The 13,276-nt window shown below is 49.2% G+C and overlaps 1 protein-coding gene across 4 annotated transcripts in view; it reads right to left on the reverse strand.

The window, feature by feature from the left end:
- KCNN3 (potassium calcium-activated channel subfamily N member 3) overlaps positions 1 to 13,276 on the reverse strand; it is a 171,028-nt gene that overhangs the window by 121,404 nt on the left and 36,348 nt on the right. For all 4 annotated transcript variants that reach the window (XM_027975753.3, XM_004002559.6, XM_042254783.2 and 1 more), the window contains exon 2: positions 3,916 to 4,011. In XM_027975753.3, coding sequence (XP_027831554.1) covers positions 3,916 to 4,011 — 96 coding nt within the window. The remainder of the gene's footprint in view (positions 1 to 3,915; positions 4,012 to 13,276) is intronic.

The following is a 13,276-nucleotide window of genomic DNA, read 5'->3' on the forward strand; positions in this document are numbered from 1 at the left end:
GGGGCCAGGGGCCTGGGTGTGAGCAACTGGGGCAGGGCTGGGGGGAGGTGGAAACACGGCCATCCGGTTCCTGCTGCAATTGAGCCAAGTGGCCAGCAGCTGGTGTGGATAAGGAAGTGGCAAGCATATCATTGACACAAGCCCCTGACCTCACCCTACCCTGTCCCTGCCCTGTTTCCCAACAGATGAGCAGTGGCTGGCCTCTCCCTACAGAAGAGGTTATCCAAGCAGCCCCTCTGGATAAGTAATCGTGCCTGGGATTACCTTCCTTCCATTCACACTCTCAGGAGGCAGGTCCCCTAGCTGGCTGGCACCAGACCTCAATCAGAGAATTACAGAATTGGAGTGTGGCAGGCTTAGGATCCCCAATGAACAAGTGTGGAAACTGAGGCCCAAGACCACAGGGCTAAGTAATGGTCAAAATGACTTTGGAAATCAGACATCTCGAATCCAGCACCCTTTCATTCAAAACATCCCCTGTAGAAAACCAGCTCCCTGTCATAGCGTCCCAGGGATGCTATGGGTCCCTGGAAATACAAAGATTCACAACATCATTGTCCCTGAGGCTGGGGAAAAGAACCAGAACAGAAAACTACAGTATGGTCAGGTGAGTATGTATGAAGGCCCTGCTCTCTGGGCCCAAACCATTCCAGATTCCCTCTGGCAAAAGGAGGTCCCATTAGAACTTTCCAGAAGAAAGAAACTCACTGGACAGGTAAGAGGCACAGAAGGAGCCACGTTCTGGCGACAACCCACATGTTGGTGGGCCAGGTAGGATGACGGACTGTGTGGAGGGAGCTGAGCGTGCAGGCAGGGTAGAGAGAAGTCTAACCACTTGCCAGTACCAGGCGGTCCTGACAGTGACCGTCTGGTGGGCACAGCTTGTAAGATGAGGCCCAGCTGGAAGCAGTGGGACAGAGGTCACAGGAAAGGGACCCACCCTCTTACAAGTTCAGCAAGATGGATGGTATGACTTCCACACTTCACATGGGGAAACCAAGGCCCAGAGAAGTTGTTATAAGTTGTTCTTGGCCCAAGGGCATTCAGACTGAAGTGTCCGAGCCAGAATTCAGTGTCTGAGCCAGGATTCAATGCCTTCACTGACTTCACTTCATTGCTCTGAACTGTGAGTGTCAGGCCAAGACAAGTAACTGACATAGCATCCTCTGGTTCCCATAATGAGGGCGAAGCAGAGACTAGCTGTGAGGTGAGAAAGGACAAAGTGTGCCCAGCTAGGTGCCAGCCCCACCACTTTTTAAGAACTGAGGTCACAACTGCAGTTGGGCGGGGTCAGGTCTGAGAGCTAAGGCTGCCAGCCCTGGGGATGGCAGGGCAGGACCCCAAGAGAATCAGAGAAGGGACACCTGGCTCTTCCAATTTCAAGGCCTGGAGTGGAAATAGCAGCAGTCAAGCTGAGTAGATTCACCATGCAGGCATGAGGCTTGGACCAGCTCCTTTCCCTCTTCCCCGAGCCTGGATCACAGCTGAGCTTCATTGCTCTGCCTTTTTCTCTGGCCTGTGTGACCCCCTGCACAGGTCAAGGTGGTATCAGTTCAGTTCAGTTCAGCCACTCAGTCGTGTCCGACTCTTTGCAACCCATGAATCGCACCATGCCAGGCCTCCCTGTCCATCACCAACTCCTGGAGTCTACCCAAACCCATGTCCATCGAGTCCGTGATGCCATCCAGCCATCTCATCCTCTGTCATCCCCTTCTCCTTCTGCCCCCAATCCCTCCCAGCATCAGAGTCTTTTCCAATGAGTCAACTCTTTGCATGAGGTGGCCAAAGTATCAGAGTTGCAGCTTCAACATCAGTCCTTTCAATGAACACCCAGGACTGATCTCCTTTAGAATGGACTGGTTGGATCTCCTTGCAGTCCAAGGGACTCTCAAGAGTCTTCTCCAACACCACAGTTCAAAAGCATCAATTCTTTGGCGCTCAGCTTTCTTCACAGTCCAACTCTCACATCCATACATGACCACTGGAAAAACCATAGCCTTGACTAGATGGACCTTTGTTGGCAAAGTAATGTCTCTGCTTTTGAATATACTATCTAGGTTGGTCATAACTTTCCTTCCAAGGAGTAAGTGTCTTTTAATATCATGGCTGCAATCACCATCTGCAGTGATTTTGGAGCCCCCAAAATAAAGTCTGACACTGTTTCCACTGTTTCCCCATCTATTTCCCATGAAGTGATGGGACCAGATACCATGATCTTCATTTTCTGAATGTTGAGCTTTAAGCCAAGTTTTTCACTCTCCTCCTTCACTTTCATCAAGGTGATATAGTGTAGTACAGATGCCTCCAGATGAGGGTGCAGGGGCTCAGAGGAACTAAGGAAACACCTGGATCCCACAGCTGGTTTGGGGTGGGATGAGCCTGGCTGGGAGCCCCAACTGTGACTCCCGGTCCTGTCTCCCATTCCTGCCCATTTCTCCTGCCTGTACTCCTGGCTCCTTCCTGGGGTTAAAGCCCACCCACGTTGTCCAGGCCGGACGCCACAAAGGAACCTGCTTGGTGGTGTCTGGGACTCTCAGCCTTCACAGCACAAGCTCTGTCCCTGCACCTGTGACCCCTCCGGAGACTAAAGAGTCCCCACCTTCTCAGCGAGTGTCCTCTGGTCATCAACAGAGCGGAGCCAAGGTGGCCTGCAGCCAAGGCTCCTTGCCCGAGGCTGGCTGCAGTGGCTTCCGACACGCAACGGGAGAGCAGACCACCCTCCCAGGAGCAGAAGATGCTCACCCATCTCTGCCTGTGTAGCCACTCAGCTCAGAAATGCTGGGTGACAAGAGGTACGGTATTTGAAGTGTTTTAAAGTTCACAGAGCCCTCTCATACACTACCCATTCATCCTCACAACAACCCGTAAACAGTGGAATAAAAAGCCCCATGTTCCAGACAAAGAAAAGTTCACACGTTCCAGCCCAGCGAGGCCACAGGGCTGGCCAGACACCTGCTGTGAGAAGAGGTCATGGCCGAGTCTCGGCCCCAGCCTTCCCAACTCGGAGTTCTGGTCTTTGTCAATTTCTCGCCTGCTGCCCAGATGTAGATCTATCTGTGCTCCTCCAGCCAAAGAACAGGGTTACAGTCAGATGCGCATGCAAGTGAGGAAAAACATCTGGGTATCATAGAACCACCCAGGGCCGCAGCACAGCAGGTCGGCAAGGGCCAGGTGACGCGGGAGACCCATCATCAGGAGGAGATGCCTCCGACCTGCTCACTCCTGCCTGCCCTTCCCAACCCAGGTCAAACCATCCTCCTTATAGCAGCCAAACTGGAGTACACCCCAGAGGCCAGGCCAATATTTCTCTGGGTGCCAAGTGACTCCTGGGCAGCAAGAAACATAGGCCTCCTCGACCACAGCAGATTCTATTCTATCTAGAAAATGACTCCTTCCTGGCACAGTCCAGGAAGCGGTAAACACACCATCAGACTCCTAGTGTTATCTGGTGCAGTGTCTGTGTGCATGTGTGTGTGTGTGAGTGTGTGTGTGCATGCATGCGTGCGTGTGTGTGTGTGTGTGTGTGTGTGTACACGCAGGCACATGCATGCAAGGGCATAGGAGGAAGGTATGCTTCACTTGGGAGATTCAGTGGCTCACACTCAGAAAGGCTCCGGCAATAGAGAAAGAGCAAAGTCAGCCCTACAGTAGAACAGTACAAAATGAAGACTCTGAGCAGGACTGTCCCCAAAACATGAAGTCATGTTTGCCTCTGGGATAATCACAATGGTTCTAAAGCCACAGAGCAGCATCACAGTTACCTCTCCCATGAGGGCCCAAATCAAAAGAGAAGAGCCACAATCTCGGATACTGTCTGGTGAGATCCCCCAGCTAGTTCCTGGGGGGTTGAGGGGCGGGCTCAGCCTGGAGCAGAGGAATGGCCCTGCATGAAGGGATGTGGGCAAGGGCACCTACCTGGACTTCACGTGTGTGATAGGCGATGATCAAACCCAAAAGGATGATGGTAGACAGACTGATAAGGCATTTCAGGGCCAGTGAAAACATGGAATCCTGCAGGAAAAACCGAAAGAGAGGATTAGAAAAAAATCCAGGACAGAACATTCCACTCTGAGGCTACGTAAAGGGGTGAGGGGCAGCGACAGCAAAGGAAAGACTGTCACCAGCGACCCCCAGGAGCAGGATACAGCACAAAGGTAGCCAGATCCCCGAAAGCACCTTGGGCTGGGCCCTGGGCTGGCTCAGCCTCCGCAGCTGCCCTCTGAGCCTCTGTTTTCTGGGGCTAAGTCATATTTGCCTTCCTGGGATGAGCCCTGCTTGGGCGTGATGTATTATGTTGGTTATACATGGCTAGATCCAGTTTGCTGATGTGCTGTTTAGAATTTTTGCCTCCATACTCATAAGTCATATGAACATAATTCTTTCCTGTGCTGCTATTATCTGGTTTGAGCATCAATACTGTGCCAGCTTCGGCCTTTCTTTCCTCTTAACAAGCCTGGACCAAAGGATTCCAAGGTCCCCTCCATCCTGACAATGCAGAGTTCTTTCAGGAATGAAAGAGAATGTCCTGGTGGTGGCTCTCCCATTTTAGGCCAAGGGCACGGAAGGAAGCGAGGGCAGTGGAGGAATTCCTGGAGAGGGAAGGGGGCTGAGCACAGGAGCACAGCAAACATCCTGGGCAGGAGAAGGGCCCTGAGGGTCCCTTCAGCTGAGGCTGGGGGGGGCAGGGTGGGTCATTTGGCCCCTGCTGCAGTCCTCCAGCCCCAGGGCAGCTTAGGGGACCCAAATGGTTAGCAGCAAGAGTTCCAGACCAGCCCACTGGATCCAACCCGATACAGCCACTTACTAGCCCTGTGATCTCAGGCTGCTCACTCTGTCTCTGCACTCAGTGGCTTCTGGCATCAGATGGGGATAATCGCAGTACCTACCTCTCAGGGCTGCTGTGAAAGATAAAGGCACTCTATAAGATTGAAGGCAAAAGGAGAAGGGGATGACAGAGGATGAGATGGCTGGATGGCATCACCGACTCAATGGACATGAGCTCGAGCAAACTCCAGGAGACGGTGAAGGACAGGGAAGCCTGGCATGCTGCAAATCCATGGGGTCGCAGAGTCAGACACGACTGAGCAACTAAATAACAATAAGTAAGGTGCCTAGCCTGGTACCCGGCCCTGTGAGAGATGGCTACTGTCATTTCCCTCACCTTCTCTGCACGGCTGGTACCTCCTGGGCATTTGGAAGCCAGGGAGCAGAGGCGGCTTCCAGACCCGGAGGAAGGCAGGAACACAGCCCTGAACAAAGGCAGCAGAGAGCCGGCAGTACTTCCAAGCACGGTACTGTAGCCCCATGCATCCTGAGACACGCCTGCCACACGAGAAATAGTCCCTGTGCTCCAGAATCATAAAATGCCTGGTGTCTACAAAGCAACTTACTGTTTACAAGGTGGTTTCACACCTTGTTCTCATCCATTCTCAAGACAGCCCTAGGTCTTTCAACCAACTTTATAGATACTACAGGTAAAGGCTCAGAGGGGTGAATGGCTCGGGCCAGGGTTCAAAGCCAAGGCCTCTGACTCACTGCCCACAAGTGCTCAGCCCACTCTTCGGGGGAAACAGAATAAAAATGTGAAAAGTGTCCATTTACACAGACCGAAATGACAAGATAATAATGGAAAGTGTCTCAAAGGGGCGTGAGTGCATGCTAAGTCACCTCAGTCATGTCCGATTCTTTGCAACTCTATAGACTGTATAGCCCACCAGGCTCCTCAGTCCATGGGATTCTCCAGGCAAGAATACTGGAGTGAGTCTCCATTTCCTCCTCCAGGTCTCAAAGGTGGGATATAATTAATCACCACGTGCAACCTCCTGTAGAAAGGGGGGAGACATCACTATCCAAGAAAGCAAGCTTTCAGAGACAGAGGGAGGGGTACTTGAGATCTCCAGCATTAGAGGGGGAGGGGTCCAATATGGGGCAGCCACTGGAATCAGTGGAGGGCTTGGATTTGAGCCCAGGATTCCCAGATGCCCAAGTTTGTGTTCTCAATCACCCTTTGCAGGCTGAGATGGAAAGAGAACAGCTCTCCCTGGTGTCTGCCAGTCTACCATTCACCTATTTGATACAGTTCTGGGGCCCACTTAGCACTGGGAACCCAAGGGAGAACCCATGCAAGAGCTCATTCTCTCCTTCTTTCATGACAATTTCAACCACTTCTCATTTCTTGAGCACCTGCTAGGTGTCCAACAGTGTGCTAGACACTACAGGATATTTACAGAGATCCTCTGCCTACCAGAAGCTTCCAAACTGGCTTATACACAGACCCCCAACTTTCTATACTACGTAGGACCATCCAGCTGCAGGGAAAGATATCCATTTCGCTCTTCCCAGATGATGGTCTAATTATAAGCCACTTTTCATTTAGCCTCTTGTATGTTCTACACTTAATGAAGAGCAGCCTGCAATCATTTACTCAGTATACACGCATAGAGATGACTCGAGGAGTACTATACTGCTCCAATTAAGGGCCCAGGACAAAACAACACAATTTCAGCCCTTTGGAAGGTTCCTATCTTTGAAAGCACTATCGGGTGCCTGAAACACATCCAAACCACAAAGACCTACTGGGGCTGAAGAGCAGGTGGTGAATTCAGGGACACTCAGACTTTGAGGATAAGGCCACTTCCCCTTCAGAAATCAACTGGGAACAGATCATAATGTTTTCAAGCCAGGAATGACCATCACTTTCTTCTCAAAGGGGTCTGAAGACATCTGGGGAGCATCACGCCTCCCCAGGGAAGGATTTGGGATCAGCTGCGTATTTCAAACTCTAATTAATTTCTTTTGGCAGAAATTAACTGAAATCAGAATCCAAGTCTATTTCCATCATTTTTAGAGGAAGAAATAAAGGGAAAGGGGCCAGATGCTGTCTCCTCTCCTTTGAGCCTCTTCTTTTGTTCTAAAACTCAAAGCCTTTACGTAAAAGGCAACTCCACCCTCTTCTTGGTTTTGGCCAGTGAAATCTCGTTGGCCAGCTCCAGCCCCATGGGGAGACGAATGTGTACAGGATCAGCGAGAATGCTCGCTACTTCACAGATTTCTTCGCAGTCTCTAGTACATGTCAATAAAAAATAAACCATCAACCATTTTTAATAGCCAAAAATATGTCAAAGAAGTCAGCTGGACTAGAATGTTTTCTATTTGTTAAAATGCTGAATTATCTTTTCTTTGCTGTCTGATCTCCAACTAAGCTTGAAACTGACATGGTTCTTTGAATGATGGCAGCCATCAGAGCTGGCTAGCTGACGCACGCCATGAAGAGATAAAAAAGGGGCCAAAAACTAAAGCAAAGTCCATGGATAGGGAGCTAGAAGGACCCCTCCAGCAGCTCAGGCCTGGCAGCTTGTGCTGGGCAAGTGGAAGATTCCTCTCACAGAGGCGAAATAACTCTGGAAGTAAACCCAAGCACCTGTGGGGCTTGAGGGCCTGCAGGACTGGGTTGAGTTGATCACAGCACTCCCTCCCAGCCCGATGAGTCCCTTTGGCCCTTGGATGGCAGTGCCTGGGAGGACGGACAAATGTGTGTCCATACATACACAAGCCCTGTGATCACCCAAACCGATCAACCCTTCTCCCCTGCAGAACTTTTAAACAATAGAGTAACAATCCTTAATACGCAAGAATGCTTAGGAATCATATCTCAACAGATGAGAGCTGTTTTTTCAAAGCCATTCATTCCTAAATGCTCCCAAATATTAGAGTGGGTAAGCGAACTGGAGACTAGCCAGTGATGGAACACTATGTTGTCCCTCACTTCTGTCGAGAATATTTGAAGACATCAGGAAAGGCTCATGATTCACTATCAAGTGATCAATCCAGACCCCAAAACTATATATATATATACTCCCAATTATTTTTAATGTAAAAATGACTGAAAATATATAGTATGATTCTGTTAAGTGTCAGGGTACTCAACTGTATTACCTCTGATGCTCTGAGTACAACAGGTGCTTAATGAGTGCTTCCTGAAGCTTCTTAATAATAGTACTTTTATTTTGACCTAATGTTTATTAAGTGTCAACTACATACCAGGTCCCAGACTATGCCTTCTACACAAATCACTTTGCATCCTCACCCTACAGATGAGGTCATAATGTCTCCATTTTACCGATTAAAAAGAACACTGATGGACTTCCCTGATGGTGCAATGGATATGAAACTGCCTGCCAATGCAGGGGACATAGATTGGATCCCTGGTGCAAGAAGATTCTACACGCCATGCAGCAACTAAGCCCATACACCACAACCACTGACACCCACATGCCTAGAGCCCAGGCTCTGCAACTGTGGAGGCCACGGCAATGAGAAGCCCCAGGACGGCAACAAAGAGTAGGCTCTGCTCTCTACTGCTAGAGGAATCCCACACGCAGCAACAAAGACCTACTACAACCAAAAATATAAATAATTTTTTTAAACTGAGGGTCATAGAGACAATGTGATTTCTCCAAGGTCATACAACTAGCCCAGATGTTAGCTATACATCAGATTTTTCTATTTACCATGCTCCCCCCACCACCCCCGCCATGCCTTCAAAATGAACTAGACTCCATGTGAGATGCTGAGTTTGTGCCATCTTAGTAGAGGCTGGCTACAGCCATCAGGGTGCTGTAGAGGGGATTCCTAGCAGGGAAGAAGGGTAAACCACATTCCTACAAGATGCCCGCATCTGCGTGGTCCCTGTTCCGCTCCAAGACAAGAACCAGCCCTTCACAGATCTGTGACTTCTCGTTGATGACAACAATCTGTTGCAAAGCACTGCTATAGGGGCCTGCCATGCACAGTGAGCATTGTCAACCCCCTTTTACAGAGGAGGAAACCGAGACTTTGAGAAGTCACCTAATTTGTCCAAGGATGTAGCCAAAAAATGGAGGCAGGACTTTTTCCAGACAACCTGCTTTCAGGCCCCGTGCTCTGCCCATCCATCAACACCCCACCTGCCCTGCTGGTCAGACCTTTCCAGCCTCCGGTTTCTGCAGTGAGCCTTCTCAGAACCGCTCCAGCCCTTCTTCCCCCGAGGCTGTGTGGAGTGTAATGGAGTGTGTTCCTGGCTTCTGAGCCAGCCATATAAACTGCTCTCCCCGCCTGCCTTGGAACTTCCAAAGACAAGCCAGAATTGTAATGATTACGGTAGATCTTCCCAGAGACTTTGAAGTCCTAAATGTGTTTTATTGCTGGAACATCTGAAAATAACAGAAAACCGTACTTGCAAGCAGAGTCCTAGAGGGGCACTGAAAACAAGTGAAACGTATCAGGTAAAAAATGGGGAGGTGCCTTCCCCCAAGAATGAGTGCGCATGTGAGCATACGAGCCCCATTCATGATCTCTGTCACTGGCTGGAATCCCCAAAGGGGAAGAAGTGATACCGTCTAAAGTCTGTGTCTCCTGAATTAAGATCTACATTTTATGCATTCGATTTGGGAAATAATTGATTTAGAATTCTTTTCTGCTAAATAAGGTCAACTTTTCCTTCGATTTCATGGAGAGGCTCCAAAACTGACTGACATTTCAGCATCAGCTTAATAGTGTGGCCCTATAATGGTTGTCCTAATTGGACACTCTTGCTAATTAATGCTATGCAAATTAAAATCCAGCCCCTCGTCCACTGGCTGGGAAGACTGTATTCTTGGTTGATGTTCTCTGCTGAGACTCGGCTTCTTTCCTCAACCTGGTGCTTTCTTACCATAATCAAGCCCCTGACTTCCTCCTTCCTCTGCTCTTATGCTGCCTCTTTCTTATGATCTCTTATTCTCATTCACCCTCCACACCTTTCACTCTAATGCTCATCTCTTAGCTCAGTAAGCTGCCTGATTTAAATACATCCCTGGCTCTTCCTGGCATCTGCAGAGTGACTGCCCAGCCGGGATCCCACCAGAATCTGATTTTGATCACTCATGACCCAGAGTGGAATCACTCAGACACTCTGCATCCTTGGATGTCTAACTTTAGAATAAGGAAAACAGGCAAAGCTGCATGATGGGATGGGAAGGTGGACCCTGGGGGCCTCAGAGGGCACTTGGGTCTCTGACAGGCCTGAGAAGAGAGAAGTGCCAAGAACCCAGGGCGCCTCATAACCAAGAAGTCTTGGGCTGGGCCCTGGGCTTGCCTTCAGAGGACCCAGGAGGTCTCAGCCACCTCCGTGATAAATGCCTGGCTTTGGACAGGCTGCATCACTCTTCTGGACCACAATACCCCCCAGTAAAATGAGACTCTTGGACCAAATAGTCCCTGAAGCCTGCTGGCTGATGGCACTAGCCATACACTGGCCGTGAAAAGCACACAGGTCACAAGGACACTCCCAGCATTTTTTCCTTTCTTTCCCTTTTCTCAAGCATTTCTATACATGATAAAATTGTGACTGTGAAATAGTCAGCAACGAAACTCACTCGTGCCAACTTCTCCTCAAATAGAACAAGATGGCTAACAAAGAAAATTACCATTGTCCTTTTCTAAATAACATGGGATTTGAAACCAAAAAGCCAGAATTCAAGTCATATCTCTGCTGCTCACTAGCTATGTGCCACTGGACCAGTCACTTAACTTCTCTGGGCCTCTATTTCCTTCTCTGCAAGCCAGATCTAACAGGATCAACTCTCATTAGTATTAGAGAATACAGTAAAATAATGCATATGGAAAAACTCATTCTTTCTTCACAGAAAGAAAAGCTCACATTCTCTTGTAGCCAAGCACCATTTCTCTCGCTACACAGATGTCATGCAGGGAAAGTCAGCTGCGTCTCAGTTGTGGGTCAGGGAGGGGCTGCAGAATGCCCCTCCGATGTCATCAACATTTGAGGTTTGCAACAATATACAAAGATGCCCCCCAGACATTTCAGAAAGACAGCTTTTGTGGTCTGCAGTGGGGCAAACATTCATTCACTCATCCATTCACATTATAAATATTTATTGAGCACTTAACTATGCCCAGGCCCTGTGCTGGGTACTTGCAAAAACCCATTCACCCCCGGGCTGCTGAGCCTGAATCCGACCTGGCAGATGAAGGGCAGGTGCGTAGGGCCTGGAAGAAATGGGCAGAAGGCCCATGCTGAGAGAGAAGACGTACAAGTGGCTCCTTACATCCTGAATGTGAGGTGAGGACTACAGACTAACCAGAGACCAAAGGAGGCTTCAGAGAGAGCCTTCTCCCCAAGGATGCTTTTTTCTGAGCATGCAGGCTCTCTGTGCAGACAAGGTGAGCAAGGGACCGTCCCCTGCTGGATGCCCACCAGGGCTAAGCATCAGCCTGGGTAGCAGAGGCACTTTCCCACCTTCCTGAGCCCTCTGTGGAGGTGAGTGTGTGTCTTTACCAGGCCCCAGGGGCTGTCACTCACCACCAAGATGGAAGCCCCGGAAGGGCAGTATTTTTCAATTTCATTTGTCCACTTCTACATTCTGGTGCCTCGGGCATTGTCCTGCACACAGTAGGTCAGCAAGTATTAGTCAAAACTTAAATATTAGAATGAAGGGGGGGAAATTTTCAGATGTGTCAAGCAGATAGACACTTCCATCCTGAGCTTCCAAATACATGACAACTAATAAACAATCAAAAATAACAGCCACAGGATTTCCCTGGTGGTCAGGTTTTATTCTTGATCAGAGCACTAAGATCCCACATGCCTGACAGAACAGCCGAAACACAAATAAATTAAATAAAAAAAAAACAACCATAATGGCCCCAAGCTGGAACATTTCAAATGTCTATCAATCAGAGAACATTTCAAACTTCTATCAATCAGAGAACATTTCACACTTCTATCAGTCAGAGAACATTTCAGATGTCTATCAATCAGAGATGCATAAACAAACTGGTATCTCCATACAATTGAACATCATTCTGTAAGCAACCATTTACATATACAAAAATAAAGTAACAGCCAGCATCTGCTGTGTGCTTAGCATGGCCAGGCATTGGTGTGATGGCTTTAGATCTCAGGACAATCCTAGGGAGGCTCCGTCACTTGCCCACCATCCCCCAGTGAGGATGAAGTAGAGATCAGATTCTTACCCAGGCAGAAGCCAGACCTCAAGGTCTGGGTTCTCTCCACCCAGGGAGTCTTATGACATATAGGATGCCCACCCATCATCAGAACATCACGCTTTCCAGCCCAGCCTTCCCAGGTGGGAATAATCCCCCACCTCATGGCTCTCTGAGGAGGCCCCAGTCATGTCACCATTAAACCTAGGTCACTTACTACCATGAGAGGATATGAGCAGCCTGAGGTCAGGTCTGCGGGTCTGCATCGTCACTGTAAGCGCATCCCAGACCAGGCCTGCAGTGGGGAGGTCAGGTGAAAATACTTGTGCAAAGAAGGACCCCAGAGGTCTCAAAATAAAACTGCTAAAGTCAGGTTGGCCTGGGGCATTTCTCTGCAGCCCTCAGAGTTGTCACTCCCAGAAGGAAATGAAACCTGATGGCTGAGGGACACCGTGCAGCTGACACAAGGGCATCGGGTCTGAGCAGACGGTGGCCTGGTAATGGTTACTGAAGCCAGCACGATGACCGGGACACCAATTAAGAGGAAACCATCCTCTCCAAGCCTCGGCTCTCCTGCCGTGCAATGCCCCGAGAAAGAACAAAAAGGTCATCTGGAAGACCACGCTACCAAAATATCGAGTCAGATGGGTCATCCCTAGGGCCACAGACATAATTCCAATTAAGGAGATGGTTTCCTTTACAAGGTCTGAGCAGAGGGGACCTGGCATATCATGAATTCGCTACTGCATGCCTGCTTATAATTTATCTTCCTGCCCCACTTACAATATTGGCAAAGATTCCATGCAATTCAATCAAAATTTTTATTACATACTTGCCATGTGCCAGGCACTGTGCTAAGTGTGGGACATTGAAGTACACATAATGAGGTCTCTCTTGAGGCAATTTGGGGCTGGTTGCTCCTGAAGTAGTCAAGAACTGGCCCATTAGCACTTCCAACAGGAAGTAAGCACTTTACAAAAGTTTGTTGGGTGAATGAATGTCGAAAGGTTAGACTTTTGAGCTCAATACCAAGGCAGAATGAAACCGGGAGTGAGGGGGTGGGGTTCAGGGAGAAAGCAGGGGGGAAGGATACCCACCAGGCACCAACAGCACTGAGGGACCTTGATCTCCACCCCAGAACAGTCCAATCAAATCTCTGCAGGTGAGGCCTGGACACTGACATTTCAAAAACATTTCAGTGATTCCAATGTGCAGGCCAGAAATGAGAACTGCTCCTCTAGGGGCACAAGAAAGAAGGCCAGAAGGCTGGGGCTGCCATCACTGTCTTAAGGAA

The sequence above is a fragment of the Ovis aries genome, chromosome 1, assembly GCF_016772045.2.
Source record: "Ovis aries strain OAR_USU_Benz2616 breed Rambouillet chromosome 1, ARS-UI_Ramb_v3.0, whole genome shotgun sequence".
NCBI lineage: Eukaryota > Metazoa > Chordata > Mammalia > Artiodactyla > Bovidae > Ovis > Ovis aries.